The sequence below is a fragment of the Myxine glutinosa genome, chromosome 4, assembly GCF_964187855.1.
Source record: "Myxine glutinosa chromosome 4, kmMyxGlut1.1, whole genome shotgun sequence".
In the NCBI taxonomy this organism is placed as follows: Eukaryota; Metazoa; Chordata; class Myxini; order Myxiniformes; family Myxinidae; genus Myxine; species Myxine glutinosa.
The window spans coordinates 2,071,869-2,094,520 of NC_136264.1; the positions used below are offsets into that span (position 1 = coordinate 2,071,869).

General features: G+C 46.0%; 1 protein-coding gene across 4 annotated transcripts in view; it reads right to left on the reverse strand.

The window, feature by feature from the left end:
* LOC137425787 (fibroblast growth factor 13-like) overlaps positions 1-22,652 on the reverse strand; it is a 264,740-nt gene that overhangs the window by 31,653 nt on the left and 210,435 nt on the right. For all 4 annotated transcript variants that reach the window (XR_013623014.1, XR_013623013.1, XM_078775378.1 and 1 more), the window contains one exon: positions 4,801-4,911. Coding sequence is in view for 2 of the 4 variants with exons in the window: in XM_078775378.1 (XP_078631504.1) it covers positions 4,801-4,911 (111 nt within the window). In the remaining 2 variants the exon portion in view is untranslated. The remainder of the gene's footprint in view (positions 1-4,800; positions 4,912-22,652) is intronic.

Here is a 22,652-nt window from a genome sequence, read left to right on the forward strand (position 1 = left end):
CCTCTGAGTGAATATGATGAGGCAAGTTTAAAAAGGGGCAAAAAGTGATCGCCTTAACTACAGACCTATCAGCTTACTTACAATCATTAACACGGTAATGGAATCCATCATTGCAGTTAATATGAATTGCTTCCTTTTCTACATGGACCATGTCTCTGATCACCAATGTGGTCTCAGACCAGGTCACTCCACCTTGGACGTGTTGCTTCCACTCACCCAGCAATGGTTGGAGGCCCTCAAGGTCAGACTTGAGATCAGGGCAGTCTCTCCTGACATATCCCATGCTTTTGATACAGTCTCGCATCCTGCCTTGCTCTCCAAACTGTCTACCTATCGCAACCAAGGCCGACTCCACACGTGGCTTACTGACTTCCTCTAATTGGTGTAGCCAACATGTGGCTCTCAATGGACCCCTTTCATCCCCTCTCCCTGTTAAGGCTGGAGTACCCCAAGGGCCCAGTCCTATTCCTAATCTTCATCAATGATCTCTCTGACTCTGGAAAATTCTCTTTATCTATTTGCTGATGACTCCACCCTCTGCCATGACATCCCTCATCCTTCAGACAGGCTGCAGCCTCTTCCCTCTCTTCAGACCTTGAAAAACTAGAACGACAATTTTGACGTCACGACGTCGACCGATATGCCTCCACCCACATTATTACATCATTATAATACTTGTACCAAGTTTGATTTAAATCCCTTCAGCTGTTCTCAAGTTATCACATTTTTACCTGACATGACCTCTGACCTTTGACCTCTTGACCCCAAAATTTAATCAGTTCATCTTTACCTCATTATACATACCTGTACCAAGTTTTTAGCTAAATCCCTTCAGCTGTTCACAAGTTATAACATTTTACCTGACATGACCTCTGACCTTTGACCTCAAAATCTAATCAGTTCATCTTTACCTCATTATACATACCTGCACCAATTTTGACTAAGATTCCTTCTGCCGTTCTCAAGTTATCGCGGTAACGAAAACCTATCAAGGACAGACGGACGGACAGCTGGACGGACAACCTGAAAAACATCTCCCTTCTACTTTCTTAACAATCATCTTGAGGACATTCAGACATTCAAACTCCTGGGTCTCAATATCAGCCATGATCTTTCTTGGGCAAACACATTTCGAGGTTGGCCTCCAAAGCCAGCCGCCGACTGGGCATCCTCCATCTTGAAAAGTCCTTCCTTGGCACGCCTGAACTCCTATCCACCTGCAAGGCCTTCATCCGCAGCTTGATGGAGACTGCTGTCCCCTCTAGGCTGGCCGCCCTGCTTCAAATCTTGCTCAGCTTGATGGAGACTGCTGTCCCCTCTAGGCTGGCCGCCCTGCTTCAAATCTTGCTCAGCTTGATGGCGTGGACACCAAGGCCCTCAAGATTTTGGAATTCCCCACGATGAAGCTGAGTCTATGGGTCTATGGGTCTATCACTAGGCCATCGCAGACAGGTCAGTGGTCTCTGTCTTCTACCGCCTCCTTTCTGGTCTTACGCCCTCTGCTCTTTCCGTGCTCTGTCCTCCCCCAACCCTCAGGGTTCTGCAGGGCACACAAGCTCTTCCATCAATCCCATTTTGGTGAAACTGCCTCAATCCAGGATCACTGCTCACTTCCACTCATTTGTTCCTCTTCTTTTTCTCACCTGTGGAACCAACTTCCACATTCTCTTCAATCTCATTGTTCCCTCCAGGTGTTTAAGACACCTGTTCAAGACACCATCGCAGAATGTCCACAATCCAAAACCATGATATTTTCGACTATCATTAAACCCCAACCCCACTCCAATCCCTCCTCCTTGCAAATGTCCAGTTTTCTCTCCTGAAAGTTTCCTTCTGTATCCATCTTGTCCACCTCAATCCTCCTCTCCTGTCCCTCATTCCTCCACACACCCATTGTTTATCTGCCTCCCTCTGTCTTGGCCTTTGGCTCTGCTGTTGGTGTGTGCCTCTCTCTCTCTCTCTCTCTGTGTTGTTGGTGTGTGCCTCCCCTCCCTCCCTCTCTCTCTGCTGTTGGTGTGTGCCTCCCTCTCTGTCTGTCTCTCTCTCTGCTGTTGGTGTGTGCCTCCCTCTCTCTCTGCTGTTGGTGTGTGCCTCCCTCTCTCTCTCTGCTGTTGGTGTGTGCCTCCCCTCCCTCTCTCTCTCTGCTGTTGATGTGTGTCTCCCTCTCTCTCTCTGCTGTTGGTGTGTTTCTCCCCTCCTCTCTCTCTCTCTCTCTCTCTCTCTCTCTCTCTCCTGTTGGTGTGTTTCTCTCCCCTCCCCCCTCCTCTCTCTCTCTGCTGTTGGTGTGTTTCTCTCCCCTCCCCCCTCCTCTCCTCTCTCTCTCTGCTGTTGGTGTGTTTCTCTCCCCTTCCCCCTCCTCTCTCTCTGCTGTTGGTGTGTTTCTCTCCCCTCCCCCCTCCTCTCTCTCTGCTGTTGGTGTGTTTCTCTCCCCTCCCCCCTCCTCTCTCTCTGCTGTTGGTGTGTTTCTCTCCCCTCCCCCCTCCTCTCTCTCTCTCTCTCTCTGCTGTTGGTGTGTTTCTCCCCCCTCCTCTCTCTCTCTCTCTGCTGTTGGTGTGTGCCTCCCTCTCTCTCTCTGCTGTTGGTGTGTGCCTCCCCTCCCCCCTCCTCTCTCTCTGCTGTTGGTGTTTCTCTCCCCTCCCCCCTCCTCTCTCTCTGCTGTTGGTGTGTTTCTCTCCCCTCCCCCCTCCTCTCTCTCTCTCTCTCTGCTGTTGGTGTGTTTCTCCCCCCTCCTCTCCCTCTCTCTCTGCTGTTGGTGTGTTTCTCTCCCCTCCCCCCTCCTCTCTCTCTGCTGTTGGTGTGTGCCTCCCCTCCCCCCTCCTCTCTCTCTGCTGTTGGTGTGTTTCTCTCCCCTCCCCCCTCCTCTCTCTCTGCTGTTGGTGTGTTTCTCTCCCCTCCCCCCTCCTCTCTCTCTGCTGTTGGTGTGTTTCTCTCCCCTCCCCCCTCCTCTCTCTCTCTCTCTGCTGTTGGTGTGTTTCTCCCCCCTCCTCTCCCTCTCTCTCTGCTGTTGGTGTGTTTCTCTCCCCTCCCCCCTCCTCTCTCTCTGCTGTTGGTGTGTGCCTCCCCTCCCCCCTCCTCTCTCTCTGCTGTTGGTGTGTTTCTCTCCCCTCCCCCCTCCTCTCCCTCTGCTGTTGGTGTGTTTCTCTCCCCTCCCCCCTCCTCTCTCTCTGCTGTTGGTGTGTTTCTCTCCCCTCCCCCCTCCTCTCTCTCTGCTGTTGGTGTGTTTCTCTCCCCTCCCCCCTCCTCTCTCTCTCTCTCTGCTGTTGGTGTGTTTCTCCCCCCTCCTCTCCCTCTCTCTCTGCTGTTGGTGTGTGCCTCCCTCTCTCTCTCTGCTGTTGGTGTGTGCCTCCCCTCCCTCTCTCTCTCTCTGCTGTTGATGTGTGTCTCCCTCTCTCTCTCTCTGCTGTTGGTGTGTTTCTCCCCTCCTCTCTCTCTCTCTCTCTCTCTCTCTCTCTCTCTCTCTCTCTCTCTCTCTCTCTCCTGTTGGTGTGTTTCTCTCCCCTCCCCCCTCCTCTCTCTCTCTGCTGTTGGTGTGTTTCTCTCCCCTCCCCCCTCCTCTCCTCTCTCTCTCTGCTGTTGGTGTGTTTCTCTCCCCTTCCCCCTCCTCTCTCTCTGCTGTTGGTGTGTTTCTCTCCCCTCCCCCCTCCTCTCTCTCTGCTGTTGGTGTGTTTCTCTCCCCTCCCCCCTCCTCTCTCTCTGCTGTTGGTGTGTTTCTCTCCCCTCCCCCCTCCTCTCTCTCTCTCTCTCTGCTGTTGGTGTGTTTCTCTCCCCTCCCCCCTCCTCTCTCTCTCTGCTGTTGGTGTGTTTCTCTCCCCTCCCCCCTCCTCTCTCTCTCTGCTGTTGGTGTGTTTCTCTCCCCTCCCCCCTCCTCTCTCTCTCTCTGCTGTTGGTGTGTTTCTCTCCCCTCCCCCTTCCTCTCTCTCTCTCTCTCTCTCTCTCTCTGCTGTTGGTGTGTTTCTCCCCCCTCCTCTCTCTCTCTGCTGTTGGTGTGTTTCTCTCCCCTCCCCCCTCCTCTCTCTCTCTGCTGTTGGTGTGTTTCTCTCCCCTCCCCCCTCCTCTCTCTCTGCTGTTGGTGTGTTTCTCTCCCCTCCCCCCCTCCTCTCTCTCTGCTGTTGGTGTGTTTCTCTCCCCTCCCCCTTCCTCTCTCTCTCTCTCTCTCTCTCTCTCTCTCTCTCTCTCTCTCTCTCTCTCTCTCTCTCTCTCTCTCTCTCTCTCTCTCTCTCCTGTTCCTTTTGGCCTGGTGTGTAGTGTTCCGTGCGGTATACTGTACCAGCTCTTCCACAAGCCTCAACTATGCATACAAAAAACTCCAACTTGACAATGAGGTCCTTGTGTTCTGAAATGTCCGTGTCATCGTTCAGTGTAATAAATAAATGATGGACATGTTTGAGTTTACCCACCGGAGCTCCCTTTTGGACCCCAGACGCCAATAAAACGGCCATTTTGTCGATTTAAAATAAATAAATAAAAGGCCTGCCTGGGGTGGTGAACATGAGGGACCGAGCAGCAAAACGAACGACTCCTCTTTGATGTGATTCCTCTGCAACAATCTTTGTAAAGCAAGAGTTTGTGTGTTGTTTACATGTTAGTTGCTGAACAGACTGAGGTTTCACAAACTCATGGCCCTCAGTTTTTATGCCACAAAAGCATGTTCGACAAACCCATTGACTGTTTGATAAAATGCCAGTGCAAATTAATCGAGTTTAAGCCAAGATAGATTAAAACTTTCCTTTAAGATAGAAAAATGGTGACATTGTAGATAAAGTCGATAAATGGCTAAATGATGATGCACTTCCGGGTTACCAAAGTTGCTTTTTTCTTCCTTCGTGCCGTCGATAGTCCCGTCAGTCTGGACTTGCAGGAAGTACTCCTGCCGGGAGTACAACCTCGTGATGATCCCTTTTAGCTGAGGCTCTGTAATACAAATGCAACAAGAGAAAGTATTTCACAATGCAGGGCCTTGATTAGTCACGTGTACGAGGGTATTTCACCCCCTGTGCGGAAATTTGGGATGGCTGCACATCCTTTTCGGGGCAGGTGCTTTGACTCGTCATCGTTTGTCAACTCAATGGTACAACAACAACAACAACAACAACAACAGGCATTTTAAAAGGCCATTTTCCCTGCAAGAGCGGGGGTTAGCCTTGCGGTCCCCATGACAATGTTCTCCATTTTGCCCTATTTCCTGCATCTCCCCTTGTTAACCCCATGGCCCGCATTTCTTCTTCGACCATCTTTAGCCAAGTCTTTCTCGGTCTTCCCCGTCCTCTACTTCCTTCCACATTCATTTCCATCACTCTTTTCAACCAGTCACTTTCATCCTTCCTCAACACATGACCAAACCATCTCAAACTGTTTCTCTTCACAGCATCCATCACAGGCTCTATTCCCATCATCTTTTGCAATTCATCATTTGGCTTCCTCTCTCTCAACGATACTCCACACATCCACCGAACCATTCGCATTTCCACCCTTTCCAACCTTCGTTGCTGCTCTATGTTCATTACCCATGTCTCGCTCCCATAAATCATAACACTTCTCACACATGCAGCATACACCTTTCCCTTCAGCTTCAACGACACTCCCCTCCACGTCAGCACGCCACTCAGTTCCCGAAACTTCTTCCATGCACATCTCACTCCAGCAACCGTTGCCGAGTCTGATCCACCTTCTCCATTCAGCATGTCTCCTAGGTAACAAAATGTTTTCACACCTTCCAGCTTCATGCCGTCTCCAAGATCTAACTCAACATTTCCTCCATCTGCAGCTCCCTCTGTGCACACCTAACACTTGAATGTAGCTGCCACACTGGTTAATGACCCTCTCAAACCACTACATTTTTGATGAACCCACTCAGCGCACATTGTACACTGAATCGAGTTCACTCCGACACCCTTCTTGCACACAGCACATGGCCACTTCCCAGTTCTTTCCACCTCACCACATGCTTTACCACTTGCCATCACCTTCGTCTTTCCTATATTCACCTTCAGACCTTTCGTCTCCATACATTCCTTCCACTTGTTCATCTTCTCCTTCAGTCCATTCATACTTTCTGCAATCAACACCAGATCATCTGCATACAACAACTCCCACAGTAAACCCTCCTTTACGTTCTGAGCCAGCACCTCCATCACAGCTACAAATAGTAGTGGACTTAGTACCGACCCCTGATGCACTCCCACCTTCACCTCAAACTCACCACTGTTCCTGGCCTTCGTCCTTACAGCTGTGCGCGCTCTTTTGTACATTGCCATCACTACTCTGATCAACCATTCCTCCACTCCTAACTTCCTCAATGCCCATGTCACTACTTCACGTGGAACCCTATCGAATGCTTTCTCCAGATCAACAAACCCAAGAAACAACTTCTTCCTCTTCTCCATGGACTTATCCTGCAACTGCCTCACAATAAAAAGCGCGTCTGTCGTTCCTCTTCCTGGCATAAATCCAAACTGCATTTTGTCAATCTTCACTTTCTTCCTTATCCTACTCTCCAACACCCTTTCCAATACCTTCATTCCATGCTCCAATAACTTTATCGCTCGATACGAGCCACAGTCCAGAGGGTCACCTTTCCCCTTGTATAGAGGGACGAGGGTACTCAGTTCCCAATCCACTGGAATGCGGCCTTCTTTCACCACCAGATTGCAGATCTCTGTCATTCTCTTCACACCCCAATTTCCCGCTGCTTTCAACATATCTCCCACAACTCCCATCGGCCCTCCCGCTTTTCTACTCTTCATTGCTTTAATCGCTTCCTCAACTTCCTTCTCGGTTATCTTCTCTGCCGGTCTTAAAACTGGGTTACTCTCTATGTTGCCAATCCCATTCATTCTCTGCATTCAACAGTATTTCCATATATCTCTTCCATCTTCCTTTAATTCCATCTGGGTCCACAACGATTTGTCCCACTTCATCCTTCAAGCAACTCACCCCCATCACATCACACCTCTCTTTCGCTATCTGCTTTGCCACCCTGAATACCACTCTCTGACCCTCTTCCAAATACAAGCGTTCTCCAAACATTTTCCGACATTCCTCCTGCGCCTTTGCTACCTCTTTCTTTGCAGCCTTCTTGGCTGCCTTATAACTTTCATGCTCTTCCTTTTCTGCCCCCGTACCCTTCGCCTTCTGCCACTCCTTGAACTTCTTCCTCTTCTCGTCAAACTTCTTTCCAACTTCATCATCCCACCACCATGTGTCCGAGTGCCTCGGTGGTCCTTTTGTCCATCCACATACCTCACCAACGGCTCCCAACAGACTTTCTTTCAGTGACATCCAACCACTTTCAAGCTCAACCAAATCATCCTCTACCATACTCAGCCTCTCTTTTAATGCCTCCCTCACTGTCACCTCTTTCAACCTCCACACCTTCATTCTCGGTTGGTACTTCACCCGCCGAGCTCTCCTCGCACCTTTCAACCTTATGTCGCAGACAACCAAGTGGTGCTGTGAAACAGCCTCCTCCCCCGGGATCATCTTTGTGTCCCGGAGGTGCCCCCTATCTCGCCTACGCACCATCAGGTAGTCAACGGTTGTCGTCGACCCACCTGACGTGTATGTAACAAGCTTATTATCCTCTTTCTGGAACTGAGTATTACAAATCAACAAATCAGCTCCATCAGCAAACTCCAAAATCCTTTCACCTTCTCCATTTCTCACACCATATCCGTAACCCCCATGAACTCCCTCAAAACCGTCCATCCTCCTTCCCACATGTCCATTTAGGTCTCCTCCTACCACAACAACTTCCTTATCTTTCACGTTTTCTAGCAGCTTCTCTATTGCACACCAGAACTTGTCCTTCTCTTCATCGCTCCGACCAACCTGCGGAGCATATCCCGAGATGACATTCACCAAGAGCTTTCCAATCATCATTTTCACCATCATCAACCTTTCACTCACTCTCGTCACACTCACCACACTGTCTACAAACTCCTCAGAAAACAGGACACCAACACCATGCACGCCTTCCGGGCACCCTTGCCACACAAACTTGTATTTCTGTCCCTGCCTACCCTTCACCATTCTCACACCACTTCCCTTCCATCTCGTCTCCTGCACACAACATATGTCCACTCTTCTTCTGACCAATACTTCCACCACTTCTCCTGATCTCCCTGTCATTGTCCCTACATTCCATGTCCCAAACCTCAGAAACCGATCTCCACGTCGGGCATCAGACGTTTCGTCGTCATAAATGGAGTGATTTCCACCCTTGCTTCGATCGGGTTCCCCACCTTGAATTTTGACGAGAGGGAGTGGGGTCCCCCACGGGGTACTTCGGGCTGTACCCTGCCCATATCTCGTTGTAATTGTCATGGTTCTCTTTTTGAGGCAATGTTTTTATGGCCGGATGCCCTTCCTTACGCCAACCCTTTTAGTCGCCTCTTACGACACGCAGGGATACGGTGTACCTATTCTAAACCGGGGTACACACCGGGGAGTCAACTCAATGGTACCCAGAGGTTATTTGAGTCGTCTAAAGAGGTGAAAACCAATGCGACAAGTTTGGACTGTGCGAGTACCAATTTAGAACTTCCTGACTCGTAGTAATGAATGTAATGATCACGTGTGCCAGGTGATGGAGTGTTATGATGAAATACATCCACGGTCTGCCATGGCATAGCTAACCGCCACCTGCAGATTACCTGTCTCACTTCATCGTGTACCAGGTCACCAGTAGATGCTTTGCAATGGCCATCCGAGTTGAATTTTGATCAAAAAACGAGGTCCTTCTGTAGCCACCTGTAGCCAACAACCTGTAGCCTTCTGTAGCCACCTTCCACGAACCTTGGTTTTCACATGAGAACGAATGATGTTTCCTCACTTCCAACACTCATGTAAAATTGTTATTCAACTTCATGTATGTACAGTAATCTAGAGATTCTCCCAAGTTATCTGTTGGACCCATTTAGGGACACGTTTACGAAAGGTATTTGAGTTATCCGTGTGTAGAATTGCTAATCATGCGATGATCACCTATTCAAAGTGAATCGCCTATCGCTGAAGTGTTTATCTAATGCGGATGAAAAGGTAATCACAAGCGTTTAAATAACAAATAAACTTTTGCACCTGGGCAAGGGAATGTTTAAGAGTGCGTTTAAGGCCTTGAAGCAAACATTCGGCGAAAATGGTAAAGTTAGAACGACAGTTGTACTCATGTACTTCCTGGCAGTTTCACTTAACTTTATAATAACTATAAGGGTATATGGTGGGAGTAGCAAAACGTCACCAGATCTGCATACATAATAAATAGATAATAACTATAAGGGTATATGGTAGGAGTAGCAAAACGTCACCAGATCTGCATACATAATAAATAGATAATAACTATAAGGGTATATGGTAGGAGTAGCAAAACGTCACCAGATCTGCATACATAATAAATAGATAATAACTATAAGGGTATATGGTGGGAGTACTGGGCTGGGAGGGCTGGGACCTACTCCGAGTAGCAAAGCGTCACCAGATCTGCATACATAATAAATAGATAATAACTATAAGGGTATATGGTGGGAGTAGCAAAACGTCACCAGATCTACATACATAATAGCCAGCGAAGCCGGTGTTGTCAATAAACGAGTACGTATTATGTTGAAAACCTGATTATGCCTTGGCTCGAGAATCCGAAGCGCCGTGGGCGCAGCCATCTTGCGTGGGCGGAAGTATGCATAACAAATTTAAAACGTTCATTAGGAGTTTCTTTCACCCGTCGTCGTTTGATTCACAATCTTATGCACCTCCGATGTATTAATAAAATAATTTAAGACCAACATCGGCCCGCACGGGCCTGGTTATCTTCAACAAAACGCGTCACCAAACACCGGACCCAATGAGAGTCGAGCATTTGCAAAAATATTTCTAAAATGAAAGCGCTCAATGGTGGGCGCCATCGACCGGATGCGGAAGTTTGCATAAAACAATTGCGATTAAGTTCAATAGGAGCTTGTTTCACCCGTCGTCGTTTGATTCACAATCTTATGCACCTCCGATGTATTAATAAAATAATTTAAGACCAACATCGGCCCGCACGGGCCTGGTTATCTTCAACAAAACGCGTCACCAAACACCGGACCCAATGAGAGTCGAGCATTTGCAAAAATATTTCTAAAATGAAAGCGCTCAATGGTGGGCGCCATCGACCGGATGCGGAAGTTTGCATAAAACAATTGCGAAAAAGTTCAATAGGAGTTTGTTTCACCCGTCGTTCTTCGATTCATAATCTAATGAAACCTCTCATTCGTAATTAAAATACGTTAAGACCAACCTCGTTATCTTCAACGAAAATCGTCATCAAACACCAGAACCAATGAGATTCGAGCATTTGAAAAAATATTTTTTTACAAGCTTATTACGCGTTTCGGAGGGTGAAAACGGCGTCAAATATTCTAACATTGACGAAGAATTATTTTTTTGAAATCTCGTGGCCGTCGGAGAACCGAATCAGCCAATCAGCGCCCTCGACACAGGACATCTTACCAGCGCCCTCAACACGTGTGCGACGCCGGGAACGAGGTTGGTGCAAAACAACCGAATCACGCGTAAGCATATGCTGCTCGAAATAGTTCTCATCATATGCTCAAATTTCCTAAGCTAAATCGTCATTGCTTTGGGCACTGTGAAACGTATCAAGTCACTCGCTTACTGCACAGCGAAAAAGTACGAGCACTTGAACAACGTGTTTTTCGACTCGATTCTGCAAAACGCCATGTCACTCGGTCAAAGCCAAAACGAGGAACAATGTTTCGCCTCCATTCTTCATCGCCACACCGACCTATCAGATGTGGCATGAAGGACGACGTTTATGCTTAACCACGACATAAATGTACCCAAGTCTTGGGTACCCAAGCTAATTCGTGAGAAAGTGTCATGTGACTCCTGCTCATTCACCAGGTTACAATCTACACTGTTTCAATTACCAGTTTAAGTCTCCACTTTAACTGTACACTGCTACATTTCTCTAAAGCGTGTAAAGACCTTTGAGTGCTCGCACCAGCATATATGTGTTGTTGAGGATGTTCAAGAGTACTTACAGGTCACTATCAGCGTCTATCACCTTCTTTTCGCGATAAAAAACAATGTTCTCACGAAACGTAATTGGAAAGTAAACCACTCTGGGCCATTTTCGAATTTTTTCTCTTTTTTAGTGGTAGACCTGAAAAGCCGAATTAGGCTTCAATCCCATGCTCCCATGCTCAGTAGGTTTGTGTGATTTATGATGTTGTCCTGCACCTACCGGTCTAAGCGGTTTACATAAAGAAAGAAAGCTCGGTTTGATTAACGAGTCACACATTGCCGTTGAAACGGCGCTATCGTCTGATCTGTCGGCACTGATCTTACTGCAAGCTAACTTCTTCTGGTGGAGGAAGCCGCAGTGCCCGGAGAGAACCAGCCCTGACAGTGACTGAAGTTAGAAGACTACACACATACTATGAAAACGTATGTTAAGCCCAGTTAAAATTTCTTAAAATAGGCCCTAAACTAGCACATCGTATAGTTACTTCCTTCAGCTTCTTGTGACATTTATTGTATTTTAGGTATTGGGGAGGACTGTCTGCTCTTCTCTTTTACCAAGTCTTACCAGGTACGGTACCAACTACACCTACCTACTACCAACTACCTAACCTACTGATGGGTAAAATAGTGGCCAGAGACTTTGGCTTCGCCGGCTCATTGTGGCTTTGCAGTCGGTACTAGTAGCCGGCGAAGCCGGTGTTGTCAATAAACGAGTACGTATTATGTTGAAAACCTGATTATGCCATGGCTCGAGAATCCGAAGCGCAGTGGGCGCAGCCATCTTATGGAGGCGGAAGTATGCATAACAAATTTAAAACGTTCATTAGGAGTTTCTTTCACCCGTCGTCGTTTGATTCACAATCTTATGCACCTCAAATGTATTAATAAAATAATTTAAGACCAACATCGGCCCGCACGGGCCTGGTTATCTTCAACAAAACGCGTCACCAAACACCTGACCCAATGAGAGTCGAGCATTTGCAAAAATATTTCTAAAATGAAATCACTCACTGGATGGAGTGCTGGAGACAGCCATCGACCGGATGCGGAAGTTTGCATAAAACAATTGCGAAAAAGTTCAATAGGAGTTTGTTTCACCCGTCGTTCTTTGATTCATAATCTAATGAAACCTCTCATTAGTAATTAAAATACGTTAAGACCAACCTCGTTATCTTCAACCAAAATCGTCATCAAACACCACAACCAATGAGATTCGAGCATTTGAAAAAATATTATTACGCGTTTCGGACGGTGAAAACGGCGTCAAATATTCTAAAATTGACGAAGAATTATTTTTTAGAAATCTCGCGGCCGTACGGGATAGTTTTTCACGGCCAGAAATACGGTATAAGCGGTTTACATATTTAGTTTAGAAATACGGATAGTTTTTCACGGCCGGAAATATCCGAAGTTGAGACGGAATTCACCGAATTAATCACTGCGACGCTGGGAACTGCGACGGGAATCACTGCGACGTCTGCGACGCCGAGAACGAGGTTGGTGCAAAACAACCGAATCACGCGTGAGCGTATGCTGCTCGAAATAGTTCTCATCATATGCTCAAATTTCCGAAGCTAAATCGTCATTGCTTTGGGCACCGTGAAACGTATCAAGTCACTCGCTTACTGCACAGCAAAAAAGTACGAGCACTTGAACAACGTGTTTTTCGACTCGATTCTGCAAAACGCCATGTCACTCGGTCAAAGCCAAAACGAGGAACAATGTTTCGCCTCCGTTCTTCATCGCCACACTGACCTATCAGATGCGGCATGAAGGATGACGTTTATGCTTAACCACGACATAAATGTACCCAAGTCGTGGGTACCCAAGCTAATTCGTGAGAAAGTGTCATGTGACTCCTGCTCATTCACCAGGTTACAATCTACACTGTTTCAATTACCAGTTTAAGTCTACACTTTAACTGTACACTGCTAAATTTCTCTAAAGCGTGTAAAGACCTTTGAGTGCTCGCACCAGCATATATGTGTTGTTGAGGATGTTCAAGAGTACTTACAGGTCACTATCATCTATCACCTTCTTTTCGCGATAAAAAACAATGTTCTCATGAAACGTAATTGGAAAGCAAACCACTCTGGGCCATTTTCGAAATTTTTCTCTTCTCTCGTGGTAGACCTGAAAAGCCGAATTAGGCTTCAATCCCATGCTCCCATGCTCAGTAGGTTTGTGTGATTTATGATGTTGTCCTGCACCTACCGGTATAAGCGGTTTACATAAAGAAAGAAAGCTCGGTTTGATTAACGAGTCACACATTGCCGTTGAAACGGCGCGATCGTCTGATCTGTCGGCACTGATCTTACTGCAAACTAACTTCTTCTGGTGGAGGAAGCCGCAGTGCCCCGAGAGAACCAGTCCTGACAGCGACTGAAGTTAGAAGACGACACACATACTGTGAAAACGTATGTTAAGCCCAGTTAAAATTTCTTAAAACTAGGGCATGCCCGTACTATATATATATCTAAAAGTATATCCCCCCCCCCTCTATTTACATGCAATGGTTTGGTCCAAAGCTAACGGCTTGCGAGTACGGTGACAACCCCCCCCCCCCCCCCTCTATTTACATGAAATGGTTTGGTCCAAAGCTAACGGCTAGCGGAGTTTGGTAAAGAAATCGCCATAGCGTGCACAAATGCGCAGGAAAGCGTTTAACGCCAACATAGCGGCAACATAGTTTGCCAACGTGAAATAAATGAATACGCTCTCAAATGTGCCAAAAAAAAAAAAAAACGCTACCCGTACGCTCTACCCCGCCCGTACGCCCGTAAACAAAAAAAACGACGCTCTTCGCTTCCGCCCTTCGCTCTGACTGAATTGGGAGAAATAATGCGCATAAGAAATCGAGAAATTATTATTTTCTCCGGAAGAAATCGAATTACGTACCGTAATGGCGCACGCGCTGGGCTCAGTATCAGCTCGCTCTCACATCGGCCACGCCTACGCAATAACGCGTTCTGTGATTGGATGCCGGAAGTGCAGTCCTCACTGTCCGGAAGGTCGTATATCGCAGTTACGATGAATCGCAAATTAGTTTTATAATTAGTTTTAAAACATAGTTTAACGGCAACATAGTTTGCCGACGGGAAATAAATGAATACGCTCTCAAATGTGCCATCTGAGGCAGAGTGTGTTCGCCACGTTCGGCACACGTGATAGCTCGCTGCTCTCTGATTGGTTGAATCGTTTTTTGGACATAGCTCGGTAAGTACTTCTGCGATTAATTTAAAACCTTGAAAAGGCACATCCTCGGGTCCCCAGCAATATACCTGGCAAGTTTCAAGTATATCGGACCGGTAGTTGTCGAGAAACAGCGGTCACAGACATACAAACAAACAAACGTACAAACAAACATACACACATAGATTAGTGGAATTATAGATAGACTAGGGCATGCCCGTACTATATATATATCTAAAAGTATATCCCCCCCCCCCCCTCTATTTACATGCAATGGTTTGGTCCAAAGCTAACGGCTTGCGAGTACGGTGACAATCCCCCCCCTCTATTTACATGAAATGGTTTGGTCCAAAGCTAACGGCTAGCGGAGTTTGGTAAAGAAATCGCCATAGCGTGCACAAATGCGCAGGAAAGCGAAAGAATCGCAAATTAGTTTTAATTAGTTTTAAAACATAGTTTAACGCCAACATAGCGGCAACATAGTTTGCCAACGTGAAATAAATGAATACGCTCTCAAATGTGCGAAAAAAAAAAAAAAACGCTACCCGTACGCTCTACCCCGCCCGTACGCCCGTAAACAAAAAAAACAACGCTCTTCGCTTCCGCCCTTCGCTCTGACTGAATTGGGAGAAATAATGCGCATAAGAAATCGAGAAATTATTATTTTCTCCGGAAGAAATCGAATTACGTACCGTAATGGCGCACGCGCTGGGCTCAGCATCAGCTCGCTCTCACATCGGCCACGCCTACGCAATAACGCGTTCTGTGATTGGATGCCGGAAGTGCAGTCCTCACTGTCCGGAAGGTCGTATATCGCAGTTACGATGAATCGCAAATTAGTTTTTATTAGTTTTATAATTAGTTTTAAAACATAGTTTAACGGCAACATAGTTTGCCGACGGGAAATAAATGAATACGCTCTCAAATGTGCCATCCGAGGCAGAGTGTGTTCGCCACGTTCGGCACACGTGATAGCTCGCTGCTCTCTGATTGGTTGAATCGTTTTTTGGACATAGCTCGGTAAGTACTTCTGCGATTAATTTAAAACCTTGAAAAGGCACATCCTCGGGTCCCCAGCAATATACCTGGCAAGTTTCAAGTATATCGGACCGGTAGTTGTCGAGAAACAGCGGTCACAGACATACAAACAAACAAACGTACAAACAAACATACACACAGAGATTAGTGGAATTATAGATAGATAGGCCCTAAACTAGCACATCGTATAGTTACTTCCTTCAGCTTCTTGTGACATTTATTGTATTTTAGGTACTGGGGAGGACTGTCTGCTCTTCTCTTTTACCAAGTCTTACCAGGTACGGTACCAACTACACCTACCTACTACCAACTACCTAACCTACTGATGGGTAAAATAGTGGCAAGAGGCTTTGGCTTCGCCGGCTCATTGTGGCTTTGCAGTCGGTACTAGTAGCCGGCGAAGCCGGTGTTGTCAATAAACGAGTACGTATTATGTTGAAAACCTGATTATGCCATGGCTTGAGAATCCGAAGCGCAGTGGGCGCAGCCATCTTATGGAGGCGGAAGTATGCATAACAAATTTAACACGTTCATTAGGAGTTTCTTTCACCCGTCGTCGTTTGATTCACAATCTTATGCACCTCCAATGTATTAATAAAATAATTTAAGACCAACATCGGCCTGCACGGGCCTGGTTATCTTCAACAAAACGCGTCACCAAACACCGGACCCAATGAGAGTCGAGCATTTGCAAAAATATTTCTAAAATGAAATTACTCCCTGGATGGAGTGCTGGAGACAGCCATCGACCGGATGCGGAAGTTTGCATAAAACAATTGCGAAAAAGTTCAATAGGAGTTTGTTTCACCCGTCGTTCTTTGATTCATAATCTAATGAAACCTCTCATTAGTAATTAAAATACGTTAAGACCAACCTCGTTATCTTCAACCAAAATCGTCATCAAACACCAGAACCAATTATTATTACGCGTTTTGGATGGTGAAAACGGCGTCAAATATTCTAAAATTGACGAAGAATTATTTTTTAGAAATCTCGCGGCCGTACGGGATAGTTTTTCACGGCCAGAAATATGGTATAAGCGATTTACATATTTAGTTTAGAAATACGGATAGTTTTTCACGGCCGGAAATATCCGAAGTTGAGATGGAATTCACCGAATTAATCACTGCAAGCTAACGCCTTCTGGTGGATGAAGCTGACGTGCCCGGAGAGTCAGAGAACCAGCCCTGGCGCCTGACAGCGACTGAAGTTAGAAGACTACACACTTACTGTGAAAACGTATGTTAAGCCCAGTTAAAAATAGGCCTTAAGCTAGCACATCGTATAGTTACTTCCTTAAGCTTCTTGTGATATTTATTGTATTGTATGCAGGTATTGCCATCGGGGAGGACTGTCTGCTCTTCTCTTTTACCAAGTCTTACCAGGTACGGTACCTACTACACCTACCTACTACCAACTAGCTACCTACCTACTACCAACTACCTAACCTACTGATGCCATGGTGATGGGTAAAATAGTGGCAAGAGGTATGCAGGTATTGGGGAGAACTGTCTGCTCTTCTCTTTTACCAAGTCTTACCATGTACGGTACCTACTACACCTACCTACTACCAACTACCTACCACCAACTACCTACCTACCTACTACCAACTACCTAACCTACTGATGCCATGGTGATGGGTAAAATAGTGGCAAGAGGTATGCAGGTATTGGGGAGGACTGTCTGCTGTTCTCTTTTACCAAGTCTTACCAGGTACGGTACCTACTACACCTACCTACTACCAACTACCTACCTACCTACCTACTACCAACTACCTACCTACCTACTACCAACTACCTAACCTACTGATGCCATGGTGATGGGTAAAATAGTGGCAAGAGGTTTTGGCTTCGCCGGCTCATTGCGGCTTTGCAGTCGGTACTAGTAGCCGGCGAAGCCGGTGTTGTCAATAAACGAGTACGTATTATGTTGAAAACCTGATTATGCCTTGGCTCGAGAATCCGAAGCGCAGTGGGCGCAGCCATCTGGCGGAGGCGGAAGTATGCATAACAAATTTAAAACGTTCATTCGGAGTTTCTTTCACCCGTCGTCATTTGATTCACAATCTTATGCACCTCCGATGTATTAATAAAATAATTTAAGACCAACATCGGCCCGCACGGGCCTGGTTATCTTCAACAAAACGCGTCACCAAACACCGGACCCAATGAGAGTCGAGCATTTGCAAAAATATTTCTAAAATGAAATCACTCACTGGATGGAGTGCTGGAGACGGCCATCGACCGGATGCGGAAGTTTGCATAAAACAATTGCGAAAAAGTTCAATAGGAGTTTGTTTCACCCGTCGTTCTTTGATTCATAATCTAATGAAACCTCTCATTAGTAATTAAAATACGTTAAGACCAACCTCGTTATCTTCAACGAAAATCGTCATCAAAGACCAGAACCAATGAGATTCGAGCATTTGAAAAAATATTATTACGCGTTTCGGACGGTGAAAACGGCATCAAATATTCTAAAATTGACGAAGAATTATTTTTTAGAAATCTCGCGGCCGCACGGGATAGTTTTTCACGGCCAGAAATACGGTATAAGCGGTTTACATATTTAGTTTAGAAATACGGATAGTTTTTCACGGCCGGAAATATCCGAAGTTGAGATGGAATTCACCGAATTAATCCCTGCAAGCTAACGTCTTCTGGTGGACGAAGCTGCCGTGCCCGGAGAGTCAGAGAACCAGCCCTGGCGCCTGACAGCGACTGAAGTTAGAAGACTACACACTTACTGTGAAAACGTATGTTAAGCCCAGTTAAAAATAGGCCTTAAGCTAGCACATCGTATAGTTACTTCCTTAAGCTTCTTGTGACATTTATTGTATTGTATGCAGGTATTGCCATTGGGGAGGACTGTCTGCTCTTCTCTTTTACCAAGTCTTACCAGGTACGGTACCTACTACACCTACCTACTACCAACTACCTACCTACCTACTACCAACTACCTAACCTACTGATGCCATGGTGATGGGTAAAATAGTGGCAAGAGGTATGCAGGTATTGGGGAGGACTGTCTGCTCTTCTCTTTTACCAAGTCTTACCATGTACGGTACCTACTACACCTACCTACTACCAACTACCTACCTACTACCAACTACATACCTACCTACTACCAACTACCTACCTACCTACTACCAACTACCTACCTACCTACTACCAACTACCTAACCTACTGATGCCAAAGTGATGGGTAAAATAGTGGCAAGAGGCTTTGGCTTCGCCGGCTTATTGCGGCTTTGCAGTCGGGTACTAGTAGCCGGCGAAGCCGGTGTTGTGAATAAACGCGTACGTATTATGTTGAAAACCAGATTATGCTGGATCCTTTGAGAATTCCAAGCTTTGACGCACCAAATCGCTCAATGGAGGCCGCCATCTTGCGGATGCGGAAGTATGCATAACAAATTTTAAAAAGTTCAATAGGAGTTTGTTTCACCCGTCTTTTTTTGATTCACCATCTTATGCACCTCTAATTTGTAATTAAAATACTTTAAGACCAACCTGGGCCAGCATGGGCCCTGGTTATCCTCAACGAAAATGGTCACCAAACACCGGAACCAATGAGATTCGAGCATTTGAAAAAATATTTCAAAAACCAAATCACTCAATGGAGGCCGCCATCTTCCGGATGCGGAGGTATGCATAAAAAAATTGCGAAAAAGTTCAATAGGAGTTTGTTTCACTCGTCTTTGTTTGATTCACAATCTAATGCACCTCTAATTTTAATGAAAATACTTTAAGACCAACCTCGTTCCCCGGGCCCACACGGGCCCTGGTTATCTTCAACGAAAATCGTCACCAATTACCGGAACCAATGAGATTCGAGCATTTGAAAAAATATTTCAAAAAAGCTTTTTACCACATTTCGGACGCTGAAAACGGCGTCAAATATTCTAAAATTGACGAAGAATTATTTTTTAGAAATCTCGCGGCCGTAGGGGATAGTTTTTCACGGCCGGAAATATCCGAAGTTGAGACGGAATTCACCGAATTAATCAAGGAAATTTTATAAATTTTAATGTCATCCAGAATGCAAATTGTGTCATTTTGAACTAGGTACGGTACCTACTACACCTACCTACTACACCTACCTACTACCAACTACCGAACCTACTGATGCCATAGTGATGGGTAAAATAGTGGCAAGGGGCTTTGGCTTCGCCGGCTCATTGCGGCTTTGCAGTCGGGTACTAGTACTGTGCAAACAACCCGAACATAAAACATGATGGATGTTTCAATGAGCATCATCGATCACTTGAATCCAGATTACCCAGAGTGACATACATGTGGGAACCATAGCTCGGATACACACATTGTACACGTTCACCGATTGTCTTTTCTGTGTTAAATGGTTAGAGGGATGGATGGATGAGTGGAACAAAGGATGAGTGGAAGGAAGGAAGAATGGAAGGAGAGATGAATGAGTCAAAGGAGAGATGGATGGATGAGTGGAAGGAGGGATGGATGAGTAGAAGGAGGGATGAAGGAGTCAAAGGAGGGATGGAAGGATGAGTGGAAGGAGGGATGGATGAGTGGAAGGAGGTATGGATGAGTGGAACAAAGGATGAGTAGAAGGAGGGATAAATGAGTCAAAGGAAGGATGGATGAGTGGAAGGAGGAATGTATGAGTGGACAGAGGGATGGATGAGTGGAAGGAGAGATGAATGAGTAAAAGGAGGGATGGATGGATGAGTGGAAGGAGGGATGGATGAGTGCAAGGAGGGATGGATGAGTCGAAGGAGGGGTGAATGAGTCAAAGGAGGGATGAATAAGTGGAAGGATGAATGAGTGGAAGGAAGGATGGATGAGTGGAAGGAAGAATGGATGGATCTCTCGAAAGAATATTTTTGTCGGCTGCTGAATCTAGTGTAAAATGACATCGATCAACCTCCGGATGAGGAGCAATGCGCTCAATCCTCTCCAACAATTGTTCAGATATGGACGGAGTTTCACAGGCTAATCGGCTGTTTAGACACGCACAACTAAACGGCTGTTTATCTCCCTTCATAAATTGCTGTTTGTACGTGTTTGGCTGCGCACGTACAACGATGTGTTTGTCAGCGTTTAAGGGTTAGGTGTGTTAGTTATCGAGACGCTCGCTAAATGCCTTTCGTAAATTGGGCCTTAATGTTTACTTCGGGTGACACTAGTTGGTTACATGTCAGCCATCCCATATTGATTACATGTCAGCCATTCCATATTGGTTACATGCTAGCCATCTGTTACGGATTCGTCACTTCCGTTGTTGTGGTTTTCATCCACTTGAAACATTTCTGGTTCTATGTATTATTATTATTGTTGTTTGAGGGAAATAGCAATTATTATTGTCAAAAGGTAAAAAGGTTAATGTTTTAAATGAAACAGGAACCGGACGGTGACGAAGAGGAGAGAAAGAAGGCGGAGCGAGTGAGTCGGACAAGAAAGCCGAGCTTCTCCGAGTTCTGAAGCGAACGTTGTCGAACGGGAGTCACTTGCGAACTTTCGGGTTTCCCGGGAAAGGGATTCCTGCGACAGAGTTGTCATCGCTGTGACCGATCAACCTGCGTGTCAGGTTTTTGGCGGTGGATTCCAAGGAAAATTATCGTCGGGCCGTTTCGTCTCAGGAACGGGTCGTCGGCCATTTTGACTCGCGCGCTTCGCGCGTCGAGCAAGGCTTCTTTGCTTCGTCAGCCGTTTTCACCGCTTTCAGACGTATCTGGGGTGTGTGTGTGTGCACCGTGGCTTTTGAAGATTAATTTGCGGTTCACTGACTGTGAGCCGTGAAAGTCCATACACGAGGGTGTGATTTCCCAGTCGCCTGGAGGGCGCCTTTGGATTTCCCAGTCGCCTTGAGTGCGCCTTTGTGCAGCTTCGGCTGTGTGACTGTACTTGCCATCCGCACGGGATTCTGGTCTCGATTGGACATCGTTCTGGCGATCGCTGGAGCGAATCAACTTTGGCTTGAAGCCGGGAATAAGAGACTAAGGGAATGTTCTTGGTTCACTCACTTGGAGCACAGTGAGTTATATATTACGAAATTGATGGTACCATCATAGGACATATTGATTGTACTTTTGATTACTATTATTGTTGTACTGTTATTCTTGTGTGATCTTAATACAATATTTGTTTGTGAGTAACAATTGGGGTGGCTTCTCCATTGATCTTTGACATACAGAATAACACATTTTTCTGCCGTGACTCCTCTCGGGGCTCGGAGGTACACCGTGACCAGGGGGTCGGGGAGGAGCACGTAACACCATCCCATATTGATTACATGTCAGCCATCCCATATTGATTACATGTCAGCCATCCCATGTTGGTTACATGTCAGCCATCCCATATTGGTTACATGTCAGCCATCCCATATTGATTACATGTCAGCCATCCCATATTGATTACATGTCAGCCATCCCATATTGATTACATGTCAGCCATCCCATATTGATTACATGTCAGCCATCCCATATTGATTACATGTCAGCCATCCCATATTGATTACAAGCCAGCCATCCCATATTGATTACATGTCAGCCATCCCATATTGATTACATGTCAGCCATCCCATATTGATTACATGTCAGCCATCCCATATTGATTACATGTCAGTCATCCCATATTGATTACAAGCCAGCCATCCCATATTGATTACAAGCCAGCCATCCCATATTGATTCATGTCAGCCATCCCATATTGATTACAAGCCAGCCATCCCATATTGATTACATGCCAGCCATCCCATATTGATTACAGGCCAGCCATCCCATATTGATTCATGTCAGCCATCCCATATTGATTACAAGCCAGCCATCCCATATTGATTACAAGCCAGCCATCCCATATTGATTACAAGCCAGCCATCCCATATTGATTCATGTCAGCCATCCCATATTGATTACAAGCCAGCCATCCCATATTGATTACATGCCAGCCATCCCATATTGATTACAGGCCAGCCATCCCATATTGATTACAGGCCAGCCATCCCATATTGATTACAGGCCAGCCATCCCATATTGATTACATGCCAGCCATCCCATATTGATTACATGCCAGCCATCCCATATTGATTACGTGCCAGCCATCCCATATTGATTACATGCCAGCCATCCCATGTAACCGAACCCTAACAACTCAAAATAAATAGGCTTCTTCCTTATGAGCACCTCCACCATTTGGTGAAGTTTTGTGAAGATTGGTTTATAATTGTAACCTGTGGGCGACGGACATACAAACAGACAAATAAACAGACAAATAAACAGACAAACAGAATAACACACGCGGCCAACCAATATACAGTGGTTGAAAAATCTTTGATTTCGCAAGTAACAAACAGACAGGGCAACACCCCATCACTTATTTACATGCTTAACACCCCATCACTTATTTACATGCTTAACACCCCATGACTTA